This window comes from Echiichthys vipera (assembly GCF_963691815.1).
Source record: "Echiichthys vipera genome assembly, chromosome: 21".
NCBI lineage: Eukaryota > Metazoa > Chordata > Actinopteri > Perciformes > Trachinidae > Echiichthys > Echiichthys vipera.
In genome coordinates this window covers 9,720,479-9,742,188 of record NC_139846.1, presented here as the reverse complement: position 1 = coordinate 9,742,188, position 21,710 = coordinate 9,720,479, and the positions used below count along the sequence as shown (strand labels likewise).

Genomic DNA, 21,710 nt, shown 5'->3' with positions numbered 1-21,710 from the left:
CTAAAAATAGATGCAAAAGCACCACAAAAAATACAAAATGACCTAAAATAAATGCTAAACCACCAAAAGAGATGCAGGATCACTAAAAATAGATGCCAGCCACAACAAAAAGATGCAAACTGACTAAAAATAGATGCAAAACCACTACAAACGATGCAGAATGACTAAAAATAGTTGCAAAACTACCATAAAAGATACAAAATTACATGAAATAAATGCAAAACCACCACAAAAGATGCAGAATGGCTAAAAATAGATGCAAAACCACAAAAAAGATGAAAAATTACTTTACAAAATAGATGCAAAACAATTACAAAACAACTTAAAATTGACTTTTAAAGATCACAGACAGAAACAAAATGACCACATAGAAAACTGTCTTAAAATAAGTGCACAATGACCACAAAAATTACTACAAAACAACTTTTAACTCTTTGAATTAGGGCGTCTTGTTCCTACGTAGACAGAGTGGGGGGGGGCTCTCACATGTCTGTTCCCAGGGACCCATTGTCTCATACACGTCATACGTCCATGCTTTGGGGTAGAACCTTTCAGCGTTTATTCAGTGTCTTTGAGCAAGAAGCTAATTTACACATCAAATAAGCTCTATGGGGCACTTTGACCCCCAGAGTCGCTTTAAATGTCTAATTTTATTGATAAAATTAATTATAGTAATGAAAATAAGCTTTATTTACAGATCACCTTTCATACAAAAAATGATTTACATTAAAAGCATATAAATGAGGAGACAACCATGAAGAACACACTTGTAGCATTGAAAAGTAGAACAGAAACATCTAGGGCCTCATATTTTGGTCTTTCTGGTGCAAGAGTCGGGATATCGGGCCAAGGTCAGTGTTTACGGTCCCATTAGCAACTGGAGACACAATAATAGTTGTAGTTGAGAGAAACGTATGGTATATCTACAACAGTAAAAGACTAAAAACGTCTGCAGGACTTATATTCATAAGCTCCTTATTTTCCTATTTTATAGCCTATGCACAAGAACACATATGAACTCCTACAATCAGCAATCTCTTTAATATATATATATTTTTGATTGCCTTTTAGAAGTTTATGGCCAGTCATAGTTTCTCTGATATACAGGGAGTGGTTACTTCTTAAGGCACTTCAAAGATCTGCAAATGACGCACCTGGTCACTTCATCCTGTTCACAGAAATTACATTTGTGAGGGATAATTTCAGCTTCTCAGGTTTTCATTTTCTTGGTGTTCAAGATCCTTTTACAGCCTCCACGATTCCCCTTTTCCCAAACACACACCAGACACCAATTAAGCTTAATGAAGCAGCACACCTGTCTCCAATCATGGCCCTGCAGGTGGAGCTCATAAAGCCGCTCCATAGTGGCAGGCCAGGGGACTTTTGGTTATTTCAACTCTGAAGCGTACGATAATAGCGACCATGGCAAAAGAGAAGGCTCACGTCAACGTAGTGATTATTGGTCACGTTGACAGCGGCAAGTCAACCACCACCGGCCACCTCCTCTATAAATGTGGCGGCATCGACCAGAGGAAACTGGAAAAGTTTGAGAAGGCTGCGGCACAGGTGAGGAAAGCGGGGGGAAACCTGCTGCGAAAGAGAAAGTTTGAACCGTTCTAAGACTTGTTTTGTTTTCACAGATGGGGAAGAGCTCCTTCAAGTTCGCCTGGGTGTTGGACAAGCTGAAAGCTGAGCGTGAGCGAGGAATCACCATTGATATCTCTCTGCTGAAATTTAACACTCTAAAATTCTCCATGACTATAATAGATGCTCCCGGCCACCGTGACTTCATTAAAAACATGATCACAGGGACCTCCCAGGTAAGCAGCATAGATGTGCTTCACTCTCTGTATGTTTTAAGTTATATTTTATTCACCAAATCACTGTTCTTTTCAGGCTGACGTTGCCATCCTGGTGGTCTCTGCAGCTAAAGGAGAATATGAGGCAGGTGTGTCCAGAAGTGGTCAGACCAGAGAGCACGCCTTACTGGCGTACACTCTGGGTGTGAAGCAGATCATAGTGTGTGTGAACAAGATGGATCTGACTGAACCGCCTTACAGCCAGAAACGCTTCGACGAGGTGGTGCAAGGTGTGAGCGGCTTCCTCAAGAAGATCGGCTACGACCCCACCGCTGTGCCCTTTGTTCCAGTTTCTGGCTGGACCGGGGAGAACATGATCACTGCAACTCAGAAGGTAATAAGGGTTTGGGGGGGAAAAAATATCTGCTTAAATGCAACACTTTGAAACAATATCCTTCTCCTCTAGGCCTGTGAATATTCTCATTTGTCCAGGTCGTTATCCCCAAAGCAATTTCAGTCAAAAGCAACTGGACTTGGTTATTTGTAACCAACCAAATGACCAAGTCCAGTTGCTCTTGACTGAAATTGCTTCTGGGATGTCTCTTCTCTACAGATGCCCTGGTTCCAAGGATGGAAGTCTCGACGAAGAGAAGGGAGAGCATGTGGGAAAACTCTACTGGAAGTCCTGGACTCCATTCAGCCACCAGTGCGCACCATCAACAAGCCCTTACGATTACCTCTGCAGGATGTGTACAAAATTGGAGGTTAGAAAATGCAACTTCAAGTTACTTTTTAAGTTGCCCTGATTTGTTTGCAAGCCTGTGCACTCACACAGTTGATTAGTACCAATCAAGAAAATGAGGTAGAGGTGTGCAGCAGGGATTGGAGTGGCGAGCAATGTTGCAATATTTGCTGGCTGAAATGTCTAAACTTTTAATTTCTTGGAGTTGACTTGACAAATGCTTTATTCCACCCTTCAGGAGTTGGGACTGTGCCAGTGGGTAAGATTGAAACTGGCGTCCTCAAACCCGGCATGACCCTGACGTTCTCCCCTGCCAAGCTCACTGCTGAGGTGAAGTCTATCGAGATGCACCACCAGGGGCTGCAGACGGCTCTGCCGGGACACAATGTTGGCTTCAACATTAAGAACGTGGCCGTGAAGAACCTGCGGCGTGGTGATGTGGCTGGCAACGCCCAGCACGATCCTCCCTCAGATGTCAGCAGCTTTGAAGCTCAGGTTGGTTCTGTCAGTGGTGTTAAAATACCTTATACTACTTCCCTTGGGTTTTTATACCTCATGTTTTTGTAAGCTTCCCCTGTGCTGATGTGTCTTGGGTTTGTTTTCTTCTTGTCTTCAGGTGATCATCCTGAACCACCCAGGGAAGGTCAAAGCCGGCTACTCCCCCGTCCTGGACTGCCACACCGCCCATGTGACCTGTCGCTTTGCTGAGCTAAAGGAGAAGATTGACCGGCGCACGAGCAATAAACTGGAGGACCATCCGCAGATGCTGATGTCTGGAGACGCAGCTACAGTCAAACTGGTTCCCCTTAAGCCCATGTGTGTGGAGAGCTTCTTCACATATCCTTCCTTGGGTACGTCAAGTCTAAATTTCCTCATGTACAAGAAATGTCCATGTTCTGCTTAGAATTCATTCTTTTTGTCGTTCCCAGGTCGCTTTGCAGCAAGAGACCTGAAGCAGACAGTCGCTGTAGGTGTCATCAAGTCTGTGGAGAAGATCCAAGGGTCAAAACAGCCCCCCAAAGCCCAAGTGTGTAAATAGTTTTGTTTTTGTGTACCAGTGTAAAAAATCTGGTATGGCTGCTTTTGTAACAGTTTTATTTGGTCAAGTTCAAAATGTTTGTGTAGTGACACAAAGTATTTATGTTGTAATAATTCCTGTTGATGTTAAATCCAGAAGAAGTTGTATAGTTGGATGGTAAACTTTGGTTAATTGTTTGAGATGACAAATAAAGAATTTATTTGAAGAACTTAACTTTGTCTTGAATGTGAACAGTTAAATGTGTTGCCCGCTGGTTTAATGCACTGCAGGTGTGCAGAAGGTGATCTCGGTGTTGAGCCTCTCACCATTTCCTCCTTGCAGAAATAGTTGGACTTTTGTGGAAATAAAAGATCACGCCTGTAGAAAATTAAGCTACTGCAACTGTTAGCTTAGCTCGAAGACTGGAAACTGCAGCATACAATTAAACTTGTACTTTAAAACTGCCCTCGCGTACAATCCAATCTTTGAGAATCCTCCCCTAGAATGTGAATAAGCACATTTCCCAACTGGCTTCGATGCCTTTTCTAATCTTTCAGCTAACAGACTTCAATAAGCTGCTTTATAAATGAACTTTCCTCCCTAACAGCAGATTGAATTCCACAGGGAGGCACAAAGATACTCGGCATGACTTTGTTCTGATAAATGTAATTTTAATGCTCTTTTTGTGCCCTTTATGATCACATCAGTATGAAGCCATAAGGGCAGAGGCGTTCAGAATTTAACATATTGCAGCATTAGAGGTCAAATTCTATAAACTGTCATGAAAGTCAAAGCTTTACAACAACCTATGACTTGATATTCTGTGAAGGTCACCCTCTTTTATACTGGCACTGTGTAAAATGGCAAAACATAAAAATGAGGAAATATGTACAAATGTAAAAAGGGTTGTATGAATCTAAAGCTGCTCTTTACCTGAACTCAGATATGGTGCTTGAGAACGTTAAGCCCTGTTGCAATAGAGCAGGGCTGCCCAACCCTGCTCCTGGAGGGCCCCTGTCCTGCATGTTTTAGGTTTCTCTCTGCTCTAACACACCTGAGTCTCACGATGTACTCATTAACAAGCAGCTGAAGCTCGTCACAGGTTTGAACATCGTTAGACTCAGGTGTGTTAGAGCAGGGAGAAACCTCAAACATGCAGGACAGCAGCCCTGCAATAGATGGATGCATCACATTTTCCAACACTGGGACATAGACCTTTAAAAAAAAATCAGACATATAGCCCTGCCTTTTTCAAAGACACCTTATTACTAGACTGTCGTACATTATTGGGGACACAATAGTGTTTAAATAAGCAGAGGAGTCTCTTTACCAGTTAAAGCAACAAAAACGTCTCCAAATGTTTGAGATTTTTTAATTGTTCTCTAATATTTAAAAGCAGTGTCCTGTACCTACACAACCTAGTAACTGCTGACGTAAATGTTGTTGGTGCTGACATTTGAATTCCAGTTGATCCTATTTGTTCATTACTAACTTAGGAAATCAGTAACAGTTTATTTTCTCAGAGATAACGTACTACAGTTCATTGTAGTTATAGATATCTTATTTGTGCTAAATATGTTTTGTTCTTTCAAATACACGACCGAGCCCATGGCTCGTGGACGAATAAAGCAACAGAGCAGGCTCAGAGATTAAGTACAGCACTTTTAATGATACAATGGGTTGATGGGTTTGTTCCTTAACATGGGGGGAAACTGCAAGTCAGTGAGGACTGGGTGAAAATACATGGGCTCTCCAGCCTTTTACAAAGTCCACCCTGCTTCTAAAAGACATCTCTGGTTAACAGGCAAACCATGGAAATGTACTGGATCCAGTAACATGGAATGATATTACATGACTCAAACTTTAAAAAAAAAAGAAAATTTCAAGCTCATGAGGTTTTTTTTTTTTTTTTACAAGACACTGAATTGTGAACACAGGTTAAATGTGAAACTTCTAGCCTGTCAGAAAATCAAGTTATTGCTAAGATGTCCTCTTGAGTTCCTGTACTTAATGTCATTAATAGTGGCTTTAACAACAGGATACCTTTTTTTGTGTGTAGTCCTGCTTAATAGTGGCTCTTCAAACCCTGAGGTGAGCGTCCATGAACGCAGCACTCCACTCAATTCCAGTCATTGTTACACCATGCACAGAAAAGGTCAAAGGGACTGTGGAGATGAGTTCACACACAGAGCATACACACAGTGAACAGTGTAACAAGGAGTAAATTAGTGACCTACAGTGAACCACAGGCTTTGATATTCCACCACACAGTAGCAGCAGGTTTCTATACTGTAAAACAACCATAATACGTGTACACACAAAAGCAAGCAAGAACGAGGAGTACATTTAATTCATGTTTTCATCTGGGGGGGGATCAGTGGGAGACTCCAGCCTCTTCAGTCAACTATGGTGGTAAACAGGGGATGCAAGACACAAATAGTGACGTGACCTATTTCACATTCCTTTTTCTTATTTGTCCTTTTTCCAGAAGCTGATAATTACTTGAGGGCCAAATCAGTACAGATAAAATTCAAAAGTCTACCGCCCTGATGCTTAATCTGACAGGTAGAGAGAGAGAGAGAAAGGGAGAGAGAGAGAGAGCAATGGTACATGTTTTGTACAATAAAACATGTATATACACTCACACACAAATATATATATTTACATACATATATACACAGTAACAGCATAAACATAGACTTTAGGTAAGTGCTAGGGTTTTGAGAGTGGCGTTGACACAGCCGTGCTATAGGGTTAAGATAATACTGGTAAAGGAAGAATACACACATTCTTTATACAGCATGGATGAGGTATCCATGGCTAGATGAGCCTTCTTGGGTTTCTTCTTCTTCTTCTTCTTCGTTGTTTTTTTTTCTTCTTTAGGACACTTGCCGTGTGACAAGAGGTGTTATGATAGCTATTTACAGGACCTCCCAATTTAGGGAGAGGCGTAGTGCAAGTCTCTCTGGCTGTCAGTCACTCAGGATGTGCACAAAAGACATGGGGAACACCCCTTTTCTCTCCGGAGCTCCTTCAATGTGCCCGATCTGGAAGCACAAAGAGATCATGTGAGAAAAACAGAGTAAAGTGTTATTCAGTGTTTGATTTTGTGCCCTTGAGATGGTTCAAACAGGACCAATGAGTGCGAGAAATAACAAAAAGTAAAAGCAGAGTATTAAAGCTGGACTCACCCACCACTCCTGGTCCTCTTCTCCTGTAACTATAATCACCTCTCCTTCAACAAAAGTCAGTTCGTCATCATTGTCAGCCTGGCAGTCATAGATCGTCTTCACCCGACGGGATTTGCTCTTCCCCTGGACATACAAAGAACAAAACTGTTTCATTTAACTAAGTCAATCGAGCTCTCCAGAAATATTATTTTTATAAACACATATAGATGTATATATATATATACACATCTATATATATTTCCAGGCAACAAAAGTAAAAATCTCAATAAATTAAGAGTTAAAAAAGAAAATAAGAATATTGGTCATTGTAATTTAATTTTTAGATCATAGATACATCGATATCAACCTCAAAAATCTCATATAGTATTAGTCAGGCATTTATTCATATTAATCTATAGAGTAGTATAATAATTAGTCAGGTATTTATTCATATTAATCTATAGAGTAGTATAATAATTGGTCAGGCATTTATTCATTTTAATCTATAGAGTAGTATAATAAAAGAGACCCTTAAAAACACCAATATGCTTTTGAAAACATTAGTGGGTGAAATTCACTCTTAAAAAGCCAAGAAGAAGAAGAGGCAAGTTCACACCGTGTTGATCTTCCGCGGGAGGGGCACCGGTGTCTCTGCTGTCCCTGTTGGGGTCCCGTTGGTGTCTTCGGCAGCTTGTTGGGTGGGGGTCCCTATATTTCCTTGCTGATTTGGTGACGGTGAGTCTTGAGGCTGAGGCTGGGGTTGGGGTTGAGGCTGAGGTGGAGGCGGGGGTTGCGTTTGAGGCCTTTGCACCTCTCCGGGAGGCGGCCTCGGAGTGGACTCGGCTGTTCCAGGTTTGGGGGGGATGTCCGCGAGATGAGGCTTGGGAGGCAGGTCTTTGAGCTGGGGTTTGGGCGGGAGGTCCCCCAGCTGAGGTTTAGGAGGGAGGTCAGAGAGCTGCGGCTTCGGAGGAAGTTCTCCAGGTTTAGGAGGAAGATCAGACGGCTGCGGTTTTGGGGGCAGGTCTCCCAGCTGAGGTCGGTCTGCCAGAGGAGCCTTCTGCGGGGTGTCGGTTGCCGGCGGGGACTTCTGGAAGACCTCTGGAGGAAGGCTAGGCTTATCCATAGACGGGTGGTGTATGGTGTCAATCTTCCTCAATGCCACTGGGGGGAGAAGCAGACGGTTACTTCACTTCTTCAGTTCAACAGTTTGCAACAAAATACAAACTGGACTAACACTGTACCTTTCTGAGGTAGTTTGGGAAGAACCCTTGGACCAAGTGTGGACTTTGTGTTGCTTGAAGTAGTGCTGGGAAAAGATTTTCAAATGAAGTCAAATGAAAAACAGCTGGAATACATTGATGCAATACATGTCATTGTGACATTTTCTTTTTTTTCTTTGTTACCTTTGCTGCTGAGGAATTCCTTCAAACTTGTTAGAAACAGGAGACATCTTGCTGACAGGCGGCGGGGTCGAGTCGCTTCCTATAACATCGACATCGATGACGACAGATTATTCGACACCATAACAAGAGCAATAACCGAGAGATTAATTGAATATAAATGTGGAAATAAATTAACATGCCATGATGGTTAAAAAAAGAAATAATGAGGGAGGCGTCATCTGGCTGAGCTTTCCATGAGCCCGTGTAATTAGGAGGTTGTGCAATAAAGTGTCATCGTTTAATTAGAGGTTGGATGTTACTGTATGGGTGACACAGAATGCACAAAACACCACAGACAACAAATGATAAAAGTAGAACACGAGTCAAAAATATCCCCAGGCTACACATAAGGGACTCAAGATTGCAGGTAAGATGATTGAGGTGCGTTTGTCTTCTTTTGTGTTCAAGTGGTGGTTCAAAGATTACTTTTCTTTTTTTGGTGTAGAAACAAATTGATGCTTTCTTTTCTGAGTTTTTCCAACAAACCCAGAGTGAGTTAAAGTCATGGATATCTCTTTGTGCCATTTCAAAGTATGTTGATTGATGAACTCAGAGTATTTATTGTGTAAAAGCATTAAATCACATCCTCTCTGATGGTGCATTCATGACGTGATGAAGTTACCGTAATTATCAGTGTCCGACTCGTAATTAGTGTTCATGTTGATATTCAAATTTTTGACTTGATCATTCCAGGTAATTGAAACCAAATTTAACAGATGTAGCGCTATAATGTCAAAGCACGGTGTCTTTTACCCTGAAATGATCAAACATCCATCACATATGACTCGGATGCACGCCACGCTGAGGGTTTCAGGGTACACTGGAAGTATGAAGAAAAGAACTGCTGCAACTCTCAGACTTTTCTGTTTGACGCTGCCTTTTATTAAATCAAATAATTATTCATCTCTAACACTGCACTTTAACGTCTTGTATTTTATACATTCTTATATTTTCTTCTTTAATGACTGTTTTATGGCCTGGTTGGTGAAATATATAAATAAACTTTCTTCGCCTATGTAGCTGTATTTTTTCTGAAATAGTGGGATAATTCCACCATGGCTGTGTATTTTAGAAACATTTAAATCAATAAATAGCATGTGGAGCGGACGTTTGATATGCTCATATTCCTTTGTTAATGGTGAATGTTAAAGATTGTCTGGTGAAGTTAAGTTAAAAACAGCCATGACTCTTTGGAGAAGGTTCATTACGTTTCTATGTTTAAGAACAGCTGCTTTCTGCACCTACACATACCTGAAATGACTGAAATCAGTTAGTTGATCAACAGAAAATAATTCAGCAGCTATTTAGATAAGCAATTCAATGTGTACCGGTAAGTAATTTTGTCAAGAATAAAGTGGCAACAATTGTATAATTCACCTGCTTTTCTTTTATCTTATATGACAGTAAACTGAATCATTTCTTGAATTTATATTTATAAAAAACTGCCACCTTGTATGTGGAAATAGTTTTTAGACCAAATGATCAATCGATTAATCTAAGAAATACCACATTCATCCATAATAAAAATATCCCCAAAGCAATTTCAGTCAAAAGCAACTGGACTTGATTATTTGTCTTTATTTGTTTATTATTATTTGTCTTTATTCCTAGACACTTTTGACTGAAATTGCTTTGGGGATAATGATGAACTGGACAAATGAGAACATTCACAGGCTTAATAAAAATAGTAAATACGTTAGTTGGCGCTCCATCTATGTGATGAGCCAGACAATCAACGTACCTTTGAACTGCACACAGAGACATGAAAATACATCCACTAGTCTGTTCAACTCTGAATTAAAAACCCTCAAACACTTTAGAAATCTTTAAACATTTAAAAATTGAACTTGACTCTAAAACTTCTCTTAAAAGCTTTTCCTTTTAGGGTTAATTAAATTTAGTCTTGTGAAATAACCCTGCAATTTTGGACGATGATAATATGCGAGCGTCAGGCTGGAGCCATGCCTGAGTGAAACCAGCCCTACTGTTTAGACTGTGTGCTTGCATCTCACCCCCAGTCAAGCTCCCTTTACTGTGTGGACTGTGAGAGAGCGGGCTGGGTGGGTCAGACAGGGTGCGTTTGTGTCCAGGAGGTGGGGGCGGAGGTCTCTTCTTGGACAGGGTGGAGCTGCCTCCTGGTGTGAGTGTAGAGGGAGGGCCAGATGGGGGAGGAGCTGGAGGAGCGATACATAAAACACATGAGGTGATGAGGCCCCGCCAAAAAGTCATTCTGTTAACCCCCAAAACCCAGAGAAGGTAAAGGAGAGGATAATGAGGCGTGGAGAGAAGAGGAGGAGCTGAAATATGGAAAAAAAAGTTCTTGCTGTCAGGAATAAACAGAATGAAATGAGGAAAGTGAACAAATATATAACAGAAATGTCTGGGCGGGAATGCAAAATAATGGAAAGGGATTTGGGCTGTGGGCACATTTTTGGAGTCTCTACTCCGTGAATTTGTCTATGAATTCACCCGTTTGTGTCTAATGGGACTTTGTTCATTAATGTATAGAGAAAAGTAGGGTGAAAGCAGCTAATAGAGAGCTCAGCCAGAGAGGAATCAGCTGTGGTTAAGAGTTTACAGCTCAAGGATGGTGGGACATCCAGCAAGATAAAAAACAAACAAAACATGTAGGCAAGAAATAATTAACTGGAGACTCAGCTTGCCTGCATGGTCCCATTGTTTACTTAAATAAAAACCACCACCCTGTAAATCTGAGCTGTAAAGGTGGAAACAACTGAGGGATATATGGGGCTACACAGCCGAGGAAGGGGAGAACATAAAACCGGGATATTCACTGATGTATGGTCGAGTGCCAGCCAGTGTGGCGTAGTGCGAATGAGAGCCAAGGAATGCCAAGTGTGGAGCTGAAAGAATAGAGAAACAAAAAAGAGAAAGAAAAGAGAGCGAGATGAGGAGTGTGGGAGAGAATCTACAGTATGTCAGTCTTTAAAAAAGAGCGGCTCCCACACACTGTAAAAAAACAAGATGAAATCTTATCAGTGGCGAGCAACGGAAAAAAAAGAGGAATGGCGCGAAGGTGGCCCCAGAAGGCAAACTCTTCAGCACCCCGAGAGAGAGAGAGAGAGAGAGAGAGAGAGAGAGAGAGAGAGAGAGAGAGAGAGAGAGAGAGCTGTGCTGCTAGCATCTGAGCGTTAGCATGTTATGTATATGTATGTCTGTTATTTTGCCTCTGATCAGGCTTTTAATCAGATTTTTTGCATAAATCAAACTTAAAGGTCTCATGTTATTCTTGTTTTCAGGTTCCTACTTTTATTTTGTGTTTCTACTTGAACATGTTTACATGCTTTAATGTTTAAAGAACACATTATTTGTTCATCCTGTCTGTCTGAATATAGCTGTATTCACCCTCTGTCTGAAACGCTCCGTTTTAGCGCCTGTCTCTTTAAGACCCCTCCTGAAAAACCTCAGTCCGCCCTGATTGGTCACGGTTCCAGGTCCTCTGCACCTGTGCTCTCTGTGTCTCTGAACCATCATTGCAGCTGAGGAATGACTGTAACGGCGCTCTAGCAGCACTTTCTACCTTTATATATATATTGTTGTGACATCATAACCGTACAGAAGTCCTGACGGCTCATTTAAAGGCACAGTTTCTGAATACCGGCTGTGTGCATTTCTCTGTGGATTGAGCATTTTGATGCTTATTTATATTTGAAGTATTTCTACCGCACCTCCAACTGCTTTATAATCTAAAAAAAGACATCGAAACCTCACTTTGTACAATATGGGACCTTTCAAACTCCACTTGTTACCAGTTTAAATCATTTTAGCTTCTAAAAAACGGATAGAAATAAGAACTCTCATGCCTGAGATTATTCAAGAATATCAGAAAACCTTTTTCCCAGGAACAACAGTGCTCCTGGTACTGGGGGTGATTTTATCAAGTATGTAGCTAGCATGTGCATATTTAATCAGCTGAAATCAGCTGGAGACGGAGTTGGTGTTAATTAGTTGTCTACAGCTGAATTTGCCAGCTACAAATGAGAAGCCAACTTTCGTTAAAAAAATTTGTGATAGGTTATTCTGCCTTCTCATCGTCTCAGGTGTAGCAATAGTAACTGAAGGTCAATTAAAACAAGTGGCAACATTCTCACTTTAAGATTCAGTCCATTACTGAGCAGATTTAAATGCTCAATAATGATTCAAATGACTTGCTGAGACGGATGTTTGGCAGTTTAAGCTTATGCAATGTTCCCAGCCGTGCACTAAAGCTGTGACTGTAAACCCCTCCACAGAGGGAGGAGTGTTATCTTTAATTCTAATACTGCAGAGACAGCACGCCCACAGTGTACCGTGTGTATAATGTGTCAAGGAAAAAGATGAAGTGTGTGTCCAGCTCCCCTTTCACAGGCCTGATTAACCGTGGCCTCCCTGCCCTCTCCTGCAGCCATGTGTTCCTGAAGGTTTACTCTGTAAGCAATCTTAATGACACCTGCATCCCGCCCTCTGATTTGTGTGTTGACAAATTGCATTCCACTGCAGGGTGTGTGTTTATACGTGTGTGTGTGTGTGTGTGTGTGTGTGTGTGTGTGTGGACTGACTGACTGACTGACAGCCCAAAGAGGAAACTTTTCAGAAAAGTGATTACGAAGCATTCCTCTGCACCTAATCTGTCCTGTATATAATCAAACATTAACAGACGTAATAAAGGACAGTTTCAAAGATTATCTTCCCTCTACAGTATCAGACACAGTAAAAGCATGCAGTCAACCATTTAAATTGAATTTTACAAGCTGACATTTGCAAAAGAGATATTAGCAGAACGTGATCTTCTGGATTTACTGACTGTCACCGTTATAAGCTAGACTGATAAAACCGTGTTGTCCGAATATGGTTTAAAAAGCGCTCGGAGCAGGCAGGTCTGACCTTTGCCCTGGTTCCGAGGTGGCAGCGGCGGCCCGTCGGCCACGGGGGAGGAGGTGAGGTCGGTGGAGGCGCTGTACATCTGGTTGGTGAAGGCGCTGTAGGACAGACGCTGCTGTTTGTCCCTTTGGCTGATGAAGCCCGGCAGGGAGAGCTTGTCGTGGGGGGAGAGGCTGGAGGAGTGGCAGAAGCTCTGAGGCCTCGGGGAGCGGTCCTTCTTGATGGGACTCGGCTGCAGAGGGACATGAGACAGCTGAGACAGAGCCGACATCAGTCTAGGAATAATTTGCTGCTCCTTGATTGTGAAGACCATAATCTGACACACAGTTGCTTAAAAGGGAAGAGTTTCTGAGCTTTAGAGGTGCTGTTAGGTAGATTTTGTAACCTTTAGACAGAGCCAGGCTCGCTGTTTCCAGATTTCTCGTCTTTACGCTTAGCTAAGCTGCTGTCATATGAGAGCAGTATCAATCTTCTAACAAAAAAAATGGTCAACACCGACCATGTCAAAGGAAAATGCACCCTTGAATGCTCTCTCAATGTGTGTTAAAAACCAAGTGAGCACAGATTTAGTGAATTGCAGGCCAAAGTATTTCTAGGTATCTAGGTTAAAACTGAGTTGGATTTCATTGAAAAAGTGAATGATTTTAAGACATCTGGAGCCATTTTTCATAAATGAACCCTGGCTAATGTCAGGAGAATCCGTTCTTGAGTATTTCTTTCACACTTGCAGCACACAATAGGAGATTCTCCGTGTCAGATTCTCATTTACTGGAAATACTTCTTTTGGAGGGAGGACATGACGCAGATTACACCGCACCGACGGAGCCGGATCATCATAATTTGCTCATAAACAACCGAGTCTCCTGTTGTTTTTTTAACTTGTCTGATGATTTTAGTGTCGGTCTTTACCACCAGACGTTCACAAATCTCGCTGTCTTTGCAGTTAGACATTTTTCGTTGCCACATCATAGAAAAGTCGTCGACACGCCCATTCAACCCTCCCAGGGAATGTCTAGATAATTTCAGGTTTGCGGTGCATGTGTGAAAGGAGCTTAGGTTACATATATCTATTGTTTCAACAGCATTTCAATCACTTTTTAAAGGTTTAGTTAGGACCCGCTTCACACTGAAATATAGTCACTGAAATGCAGTTAAACGACGTCCAAAAACCTTCACTTTTCAAACCAAATCATTTCTAACCTACAAGTAAACGTGTTTTGATTTGCAAATCACCAAATTCACGTTTACTCTTTAGACACGTCCCTCACCTCAACTCAATTACAGTCAGAAGTGTAACCAAATTCAACAGCCAACTCTACAAATGAGTAATAATCGTAACCTATCAAACTGCAACATGATGATGGGGAGGATATTTATAATATGGTCTTATTTAATTTATTACAAAAAGTTAAAATGGGGGTTAAAATGTACAGTAGGTGCATTTATAGCACTTGTTTTTAAAGTGTTAAAGAGTCCAAACTGAGCTCCAGAGCAACACCACTCGGTCCTATCTGAACATCAGACTGATTCACAAGCAGTTTTCTTTATTAGATCCAACAGCACAGTGTGGGGCGTGATGAAATGTGATTGAATTAAAGCTCAAGTGGCTGAATGTGAAGCTCTGTTCGAACCTTATCATCAAGGTCGTCATCGCTCTCGTCCATCTCCTCCAGTCTGAGGCTCCACTCATACTCCACATGGATGTGAGGGTTGAACTTCCCCTCTGCAGCCTGCACAAGCTGACAGATGCGTACACACGCAAGCACACACACACACAAACACACACACACACACACACACACACACACACACACACACACACACACACACACACACACACACACACACACACACACACACACACACACACACACACACACACACACACACACACACACACACACACACACACACACACACACACACACACACACACACACACACACACACACATATTAATTACATGCAAATAGATACCATCCCTTCCCAATGTGAGCCATTATGAATCACATGGAAACAGTAACAAGATAAAGAAGTGACGTTAAAATGAGCCATCATTATAAAAGAAAACACAGAATAAATGTATGTTGCAAATGTAATAGATTGCAATGATACTGATCATGCTTTCTGGGTATGAGAAGTTACCCAGTATACATTTGCTCATACATTTATGTATTAGAGATTTTACACTGCATGTAAAATAGCTTTTTTATTGTGCATGGTCATGTTAGCGTTAATAATGCACATACATCAACAATTATTTCCACTCTGCTGCCAATGTTGCCTGGAGCTGGAGACAGACCTTTGACTGCCATCTAGTGTTCAGAATAACCTGCCTAACAACGTGTTTATCAACCACGATCTAAACTTCACAACCTTTTGTTTAATCTCTGTATCTGGATTTTTGTGATTATATATTTTCCTTGAGAGCATTAAATCCACTATGTCCAAAATCAAAAGCTGGGCAGTCTTGTACTTACCGCCTCCTCACACTGAATGTTCCTCAGTCGCCTGGCAACATCCAAGGCCGTCTCTCCATTCTGATTGGCTGAAGGGAGAGAAGTGATAATCAACAGTTGAGTCAGATATGTGCGTATAGATGACATTAACGAGTGGATGAACCTGGACGTGTGACTCACTGATATCAGTAGCCGGCTTGCCCCTCAGGAGTAACTTGAGGCACTCAGGCTTCTCGTACATGCTGCAGTAATGCAGGGCGGTGTTCCCCCACTCCGTCTGCTTATCCAGGTTACCGCTGGGAGAAAACACACACGCACACACACACAGGACACAGGTTACACGCCTGAGGTTGTTTTCCTCAGTCCTCCAACTTCAGGTTAATGTGTTATTACCCAGGACTTTATGATTTAGCATTAGAGAAAACAGGGTCTTTTCCCTTAAAAGTCTGAGGTGAGCAATAAAAATCAGCCATAAAATCACCAAATAACACAGGACAGACATGAAATTGTATCAGCTGTGCCAAACCAACTTCGCGCTACAATGTTACAGCAGGTAAACAATCCCCTTTAGATCTTTTATAGCTCCCGGAAAGGACAAGAAAACGATCTTAAATAATGAGGCTTGAGCATGACACCGTATGAGCACAGCTATTAATTAATGAGAGGGTTCCACTTCTTGTGTGTGCAGTTGGAGCAGTGGTGGGTAAACAATTGGAAAGAGAGGAATAAATTAAGGCTGAGAACAAGTGCTTGACCCATTTCTGTTTGCCTTGTGGGAATCTGAGCTGTGCAGCGCTAAGCTTTCCTCTGCACTTCCACTGCTTCGTTACAGACTGAAGCACAGAACAAGAAAGACTCACAGCAGACAGACAACCCACATTTGATACTGCCTGTTTGCACAAAACGGTTGTTTACTACATAATTTAGCTCTAAACCGCTCGTGTGTTTAAAGAGCATTTGAACGCTTTTGAAATTGCAAAGAAAAGAAAAGCGTACACTAACGCACACACTTGTGCAGTTCTATTATGGCTTTTTTTTTATGAAAGTGACTCTTGAAAATATACCTGTTCTGCACAAGGAAGTCCACTAAGTGCAGTGAGGTCTGGTCAGCAGTCCGTACAGAATAGTGCAGTGCTGTCTCTCCAGATTCCTGCAGGGGGCCATCAAACACAGCAAAGACACGGTGAGACAATCTTGGGCAGCATCCATTCTGTATTCTCTCCCTCTCTGTGTCTCTTTCAGCATTTAAACAAGCTGCAGTAAACAAAATGGCTCCTAAAAATAATATTTCAGCATGCAAGAAGCAGAGATTTGTACATTTTTGCGAGTATTTTGCAGTAATTTCATCTCTCTGTGTGAATTAAAACTAGATCTAGATGTAATTTCTTTTGATGCAGCATTAAAAATAAAGATAAAAGATTAAATATAAGGGAGTAAGAAATATATGTGCTGTATGTTTGGTGGCATCTATAGGGAAGAGTCAGGGCTGTGTAGTCACGCATCCCTTTCGTGCTGCCTGCGTTTGGAGAGGGGGAGTGGGATGTAACTGTTCTGTCAGCAGCCATTCAGATGTACTGACAACAGCAGATCAGATATCGGTGAGTCAGACTTCATAGCGCAGACAGCAGCAGCTCCTCCGTCACAGAACGATATCCTTCTTTATTCTGCTGCTGCATTGTACGCTTAATTTTTCATTAGAGAACTACCCTGTCTGTGTTATAAAACCTTGACCCATTTATGTCAGATTAAGTCTGATCATCCGTGTTGTTTACGGGGGAGCATCTCCACCATCTACCGCTTGTTATTTAACTTTCATTTAAACCAGCAAAACGGCGAGGAAACTGAATGAAAAAACCGACACGTGAATAATGCCGCCACAGATGTCGTCACTTGAGTAAATATGAAGTCAAAATGAGGTGATGCCCTACAATGTGGTGGAGGTTGCTGGATATCTCCACCTGCTGGTGAAGTTAACCTGATGACTCAAATTCTAAAATTTCCAACTGTTACACCCATTTCTACGCTCAAAATAATCCACCAACTGCAAGAAATGTGTCAGCGTCAGTTGTCCTGCAGGAAATCAACGCCACGTGAGGATGCACCACTGCGGTAACACGTGTAGAGCTCTGAGAGGAACATTTCTGGGGTTTGTAGTCTAACATGGGATCAAGATGGGTCATAAAAAACATACACATTAACCTAGAATGTTATATGACATTCAACTTAGTAGAGCAGCATGATTATGGCCAAAATGAAAATCAGGATTAATATTGAGATCATGATTATTTATAACAATTATTCATTGATCCCCCCCCCCCCCCACACACACACATTTGAAGAAGCAGTGCACTGCTTTCACTTCGATGCAGTGCTATATTCCTGTTCATGTACACATCTTTACATCCACATAAGACTGGTCTTTATTCATGGCGCATCTCCTTAATGCAACATATAAATACATTTGTACCCAAAAGGGACCAGCTCTTCTCCTTCTCCTCCAGACATTTGAGTTTGTTTTTCCCGACTGAGGATTACTCTTCTATTCTGAACTGCAACATTCAGGAAGGTTTTCTACGCAAATCAGCATGACAGCTTTCCAGAATTGAAGCCAAAACATCTCAACCTCCCCCTGGTAGCTGGCTGTTAGGTTAAGAAGCATTTGATTTGATATGCAGCAGAGTTTTCTATAAGCAGAGCACACATTTTAAACATCAATATCCCTGTGTTCAATATAATTGTGGGAAGCCTAAAATGTGATCATGAGTAATATTCAATTAATTGTGCAGCCCAATCTTAGCCAAATGGGGCACTAAGTCATGTTAGAAATAATCCATTTTTTAAGGGCAAATAGTGGACAATAAGCCGCACAATTACCCAACCCAACTTATTCAAACTGCTTGTTTTGTTGGACAAAAGCCAAAGATATTTATTGATTATTAAGACAATCAGAGAATACCCCTATTTGAGAAGCTGGATGCAGTGACTCTCATTGGTTTTCATTGTTTAGCTGGCCGTCATTTTCAGCAAAAAAAGCTCTAAATACCCACTGAACACTACCTGCTCAGCGCCCAAAGCAGACAGTCACGGTTAGCGACTAGTTGGTGAACATATTGGAGCATTTAGCAGCTAAAGAGTCACATATTTCCCTCAGGAGTTTGTAGAGACCAGACTTACATTCACCAGATGGACAGAAACACGACTACAAATAAATACTACTGTTGCTCTGTAACGGCAGGATGTGTAAGTAGACAACTGTGGGCTAATAAGTAAACGTGTGCATATACCCATTAACTTAAAGACTCACCGGTCCAACCTCTGGGAGCGGCTCCATAAGTTCCACCCCCTCTGCATAGACCTGGATGAGGGACAGCAGATCCCTGGACTGAACCGCCTCAAACAGCTCGATCATTTTAGCTGCCGCGGACGTGCACGTCTTCCTCGCATACTTGTGGTCCACATATTTAGCGTTGATGAACTCCTTCCTCACAGTCCTGTGGAGGAGAAGAAGAATGCCAGTCAGCTGTTTGCATATTATACACATGCTGTTTTCAGGCAGCTTTCTGCTCACAGAAGACTTACATGTCACTGGAGGGAGTGGGCTTTGGTGAAGGGGACGTGAGGTTTCCCTCCATGATCTCATTGAAACTGCTGTTCCCTACATTCTTGGCCAGCTGGGGGAGAAAAGAAATCAGTATCAGATCAAAACAGCAGAACAGCATTTTGCATGTTCTCATAGACGGACAAGAGTGCGTGTTTCTGCTGCTTTGAAGATCAAATTCAGCTCTCCAGTTTTTCCACAACTCTTTCATTATTTCTGATATTTCACTTGTGATGAAAATAGTAAAAGGGCGTGGACTGCTGCCTCCAAAATAAAGTTATTTATTCACTTGGTAGACCATTTATCTGACTCACCAAGAGTTCTGAGGTTCCTAGCTTGTCGAGCTCCATAGACTGGATGCGGGAGATGTGGACCCCCATCTCTCGGTGGATGCCAGAGCATTCAATGCAGGTCAGGATCCCCAGGTTAGTGGACAGCCACTTAGGATCTAGAAACACATGTGAGGAAATGTGTGTTAATGCTCCCCATAATCTACCATATATGAAGTTGCTGCTATAGTCAGAGTGATCATAAGTGGATGGACAGATGGTGTAGTCCAGAAAAGTTGGATATACTCCACCCAGTTGACAGATTTTGATTAAAGTTGCATCAGGTAACAATGAAAGCTCCAAATCGCAGAAAAAGTACCATAAACTACAATAAATGTCAGTAAAATTCAACTCAAATACAGCCTGGAACATGTCATCCCTGTCACTACTGTCAACTTGTATTCAGGAATAAACTAGCAAGATATTTTTCAGCAGTCATGCCCTTTACTGAAGATACATTTTGTGTGGCTGCACTGTTTTCTGGTCCTTTAAGGCTGCTGTCAGTAGAGAAATTGGTTTCTCAGCCTCCCTACATTTGATTTATTCCTGGCTGATTGTAAAAGTTTGGGAGAATAATGTTGAGCCTTGACAGAAGCTATTACTCTTACTTGAACTGTGATGGCTAACACCAAAAACCACTGACACCAGAGTTTAAAGATACATTTTCTTTCTTTTTGGCTCGCGACAGAAGATCGTCTAAAAGGCGGAGAAATAGAACCTGAACACTAAACAACGCTTACATGAAACATATATTTATTTAATTAGCACCAAGGTGACGTTCCAAGCTAAACTCATTTATAACCGTGCTTTGACTGTCTTAAACAAGATGTAACAGTTTCTTAATATGGTCAATTTTCTATCAGAACTCCCCCAAAATACACAAAACTATACAGACCCAGAAATGCAAGATTTATCAGCATGTTTATTTTCTTTTTTCTGTAGATTGATTTTGTTTTTCCCAAATGTAAATTTCCAACTCCTGTTAGACACAGAAGTAAACAAATCTTACAGCAGGTTTACATCTCAGCAAACTGGACAGATCTTTGGCCTCTACAAAGGGCTGTGACACTTTATTTCTGGTGCAGCTCCATTCTACATCTTATTTTTGTCATTTGTAAATAAGAATAACATCTGCACACTGACATTTCAATCGTCCGCGTACATTTCTAACGTAATCCTGGGTGATAACGAAATGATTTCACCAGACAAAAACCTGATTTCAGCGGATGAGACGGATGCACTTTTACACATGGATCTTGCTTTTAAATGAAGGGAATGTAGACTACATTTATGTATTTTATTCATACACAAACAACAGACACTTCAGACCACAAGAGGACTGCTGCAGGCACAAGCAGCGGACACAGTGACGTCATGTGATTAAGCCCATTGTGTAACCTACTGCCAAGCAAACGGCACGAGTACGCTGTGATGTAGCGCCCTCTAAACCGCCATTATTGAACGGCACCACTGCCTGATGTTCTGATGCAATCTGGGAGATTTAAGCAAGCTTTTAAAAACGTAGAGCTCAGCTGTGTTGGTTGTGAACTCTTGCTGATGCTGAGAGGCCGGGGTTGTCTGTCTGGAACTGACGAGTGAACACCAGGCAGCAGCACCAGTGGAAACAAGGCAGCCCGAAAACCAATGAGTCATACACAGAAACGCAGGCAGAAGGCAGTCACGCACACACATGTTCATAACATACTGAGCAGATGCATGCGAGCTGGTGATAGGTCATAGAGTGCATGTGAGGCATGGTGAGCTGATGCACAGTGACCTCTATAGCTGCTTAATGCTAAAGCTGCAAAGCTGCGTCTGATAGAAGGAGACCCTCGGAGAATATAAAATGAGAAGGAGTTGTCCTCTTTCCACTCGGGCCAGAGGGAACAAAGAGGTGACCTTTTGGAAGTCATTGTAACGACCTTTCAACCGTAAAGTTGATTTTATGCGTTGAGGAAAGGAAACTGTCCCACATCTGGCACGTATAATACACTGAAAGCATATATACGAACTGACGCAGTATAGTATAGACATGACAAAGTACCTCCCCTCTCTGCAGATTGCAGGGGTCGACAGAGCGCCTGTGACTTATGTAACGACGTGATGTAATGATGTTGTTTCTCTAAGCGTAGAAATGTTTCGGTTTTTTTTTACCCTCAGAGCATAAAGTTCTGCAGTCGGTTGCTCGGTGAGCTGCTGTGTGTGTGTTTGTGGTGACAGAAGAAAGTGTGTGTGTGTGTGTGTATGCGTGTGTATGCGTGTGTTTGTGTGT

At 41.8% G+C, this 21,710-nt stretch overlaps 2 protein-coding genes across 5 annotated transcripts in view; one reads left to right on the top strand and one right to left on the bottom strand.

Moving 5' to 3' along the window:
* Window positions 1–1,422: 1,422 nt before the first annotated feature.
* Window positions 1,423–3,580, top strand: eef1a1l3 (eukaryotic translation elongation factor 1 alpha 1, like 3; the record flags this gene model as incomplete). Its single annotated transcript, XM_083936321.1, has 7 exons — window positions 1,423–1,566; window positions 1,641–1,820; window positions 1,897–2,193; window positions 2,413–2,563; window positions 2,780–3,036; window positions 3,158–3,392; window positions 3,471–3,580. The coding sequence occupies 7 exons, from the start codon at window positions 1,423–1,425 to the stop codon at window positions 3,578–3,580; spliced, it is 1,374 nt and encodes a 457-aa protein (XP_083792447.1).
* A 1,690-nt stretch (window positions 3,581–5,270) lies between these two features.
* asap1b (ArfGAP with SH3 domain, ankyrin repeat and PH domain 1b) overlaps window positions 5,271–21,710 on the bottom strand; it is a 59,866-nt gene continuing 43,426 nt past the window's right edge. Inside the window, exons 15-29 of one of the 4 annotated variants that reach the window (XM_083935987.1) lie at window positions 19,424–19,557; window positions 19,091–19,182; window positions 18,816–19,002; window positions 16,576–16,661; window positions 15,692–15,807; window positions 15,533–15,600; window positions 14,684–14,791; window positions 13,056–13,284; window positions 10,967–11,035; window positions 10,184–10,345; window positions 8,133–8,211; window positions 7,971–8,035; window positions 7,346–7,890; window positions 6,751–6,873; window positions 5,271–6,606 (exon numbers count right to left, since the gene is read on the bottom strand). In XM_083935987.1, coding sequence (XP_083792113.1) covers window positions 6,532–6,606; window positions 6,751–6,873; window positions 7,346–7,890; window positions 7,971–8,035; window positions 8,133–8,211; window positions 10,184–10,345; window positions 10,967–11,035; window positions 13,056–13,284; window positions 14,684–14,791; window positions 15,533–15,600; window positions 15,692–15,807; window positions 16,576–16,661; window positions 18,816–19,002; window positions 19,091–19,182; window positions 19,424–19,557 — 2,138 coding nt within the window. In that variant the 3' untranslated portion in view covers window positions 5,271–6,531. The remainder of the gene's footprint in view (window positions 6,607–6,750; window positions 6,874–7,345; window positions 7,891–7,970; window positions 8,036–8,132; window positions 8,212–10,183; window positions 10,346–10,966; window positions 11,036–13,055; window positions 13,285–14,683; window positions 14,792–15,532; window positions 15,601–15,691; window positions 15,808–16,575; window positions 16,662–18,815; window positions 19,003–19,090; window positions 19,183–19,423; window positions 19,558–21,710) is intronic. The other 3 variants (XM_083935985.1, XM_083935984.1, XM_083935986.1) reach the window with 3 other exon arrangements.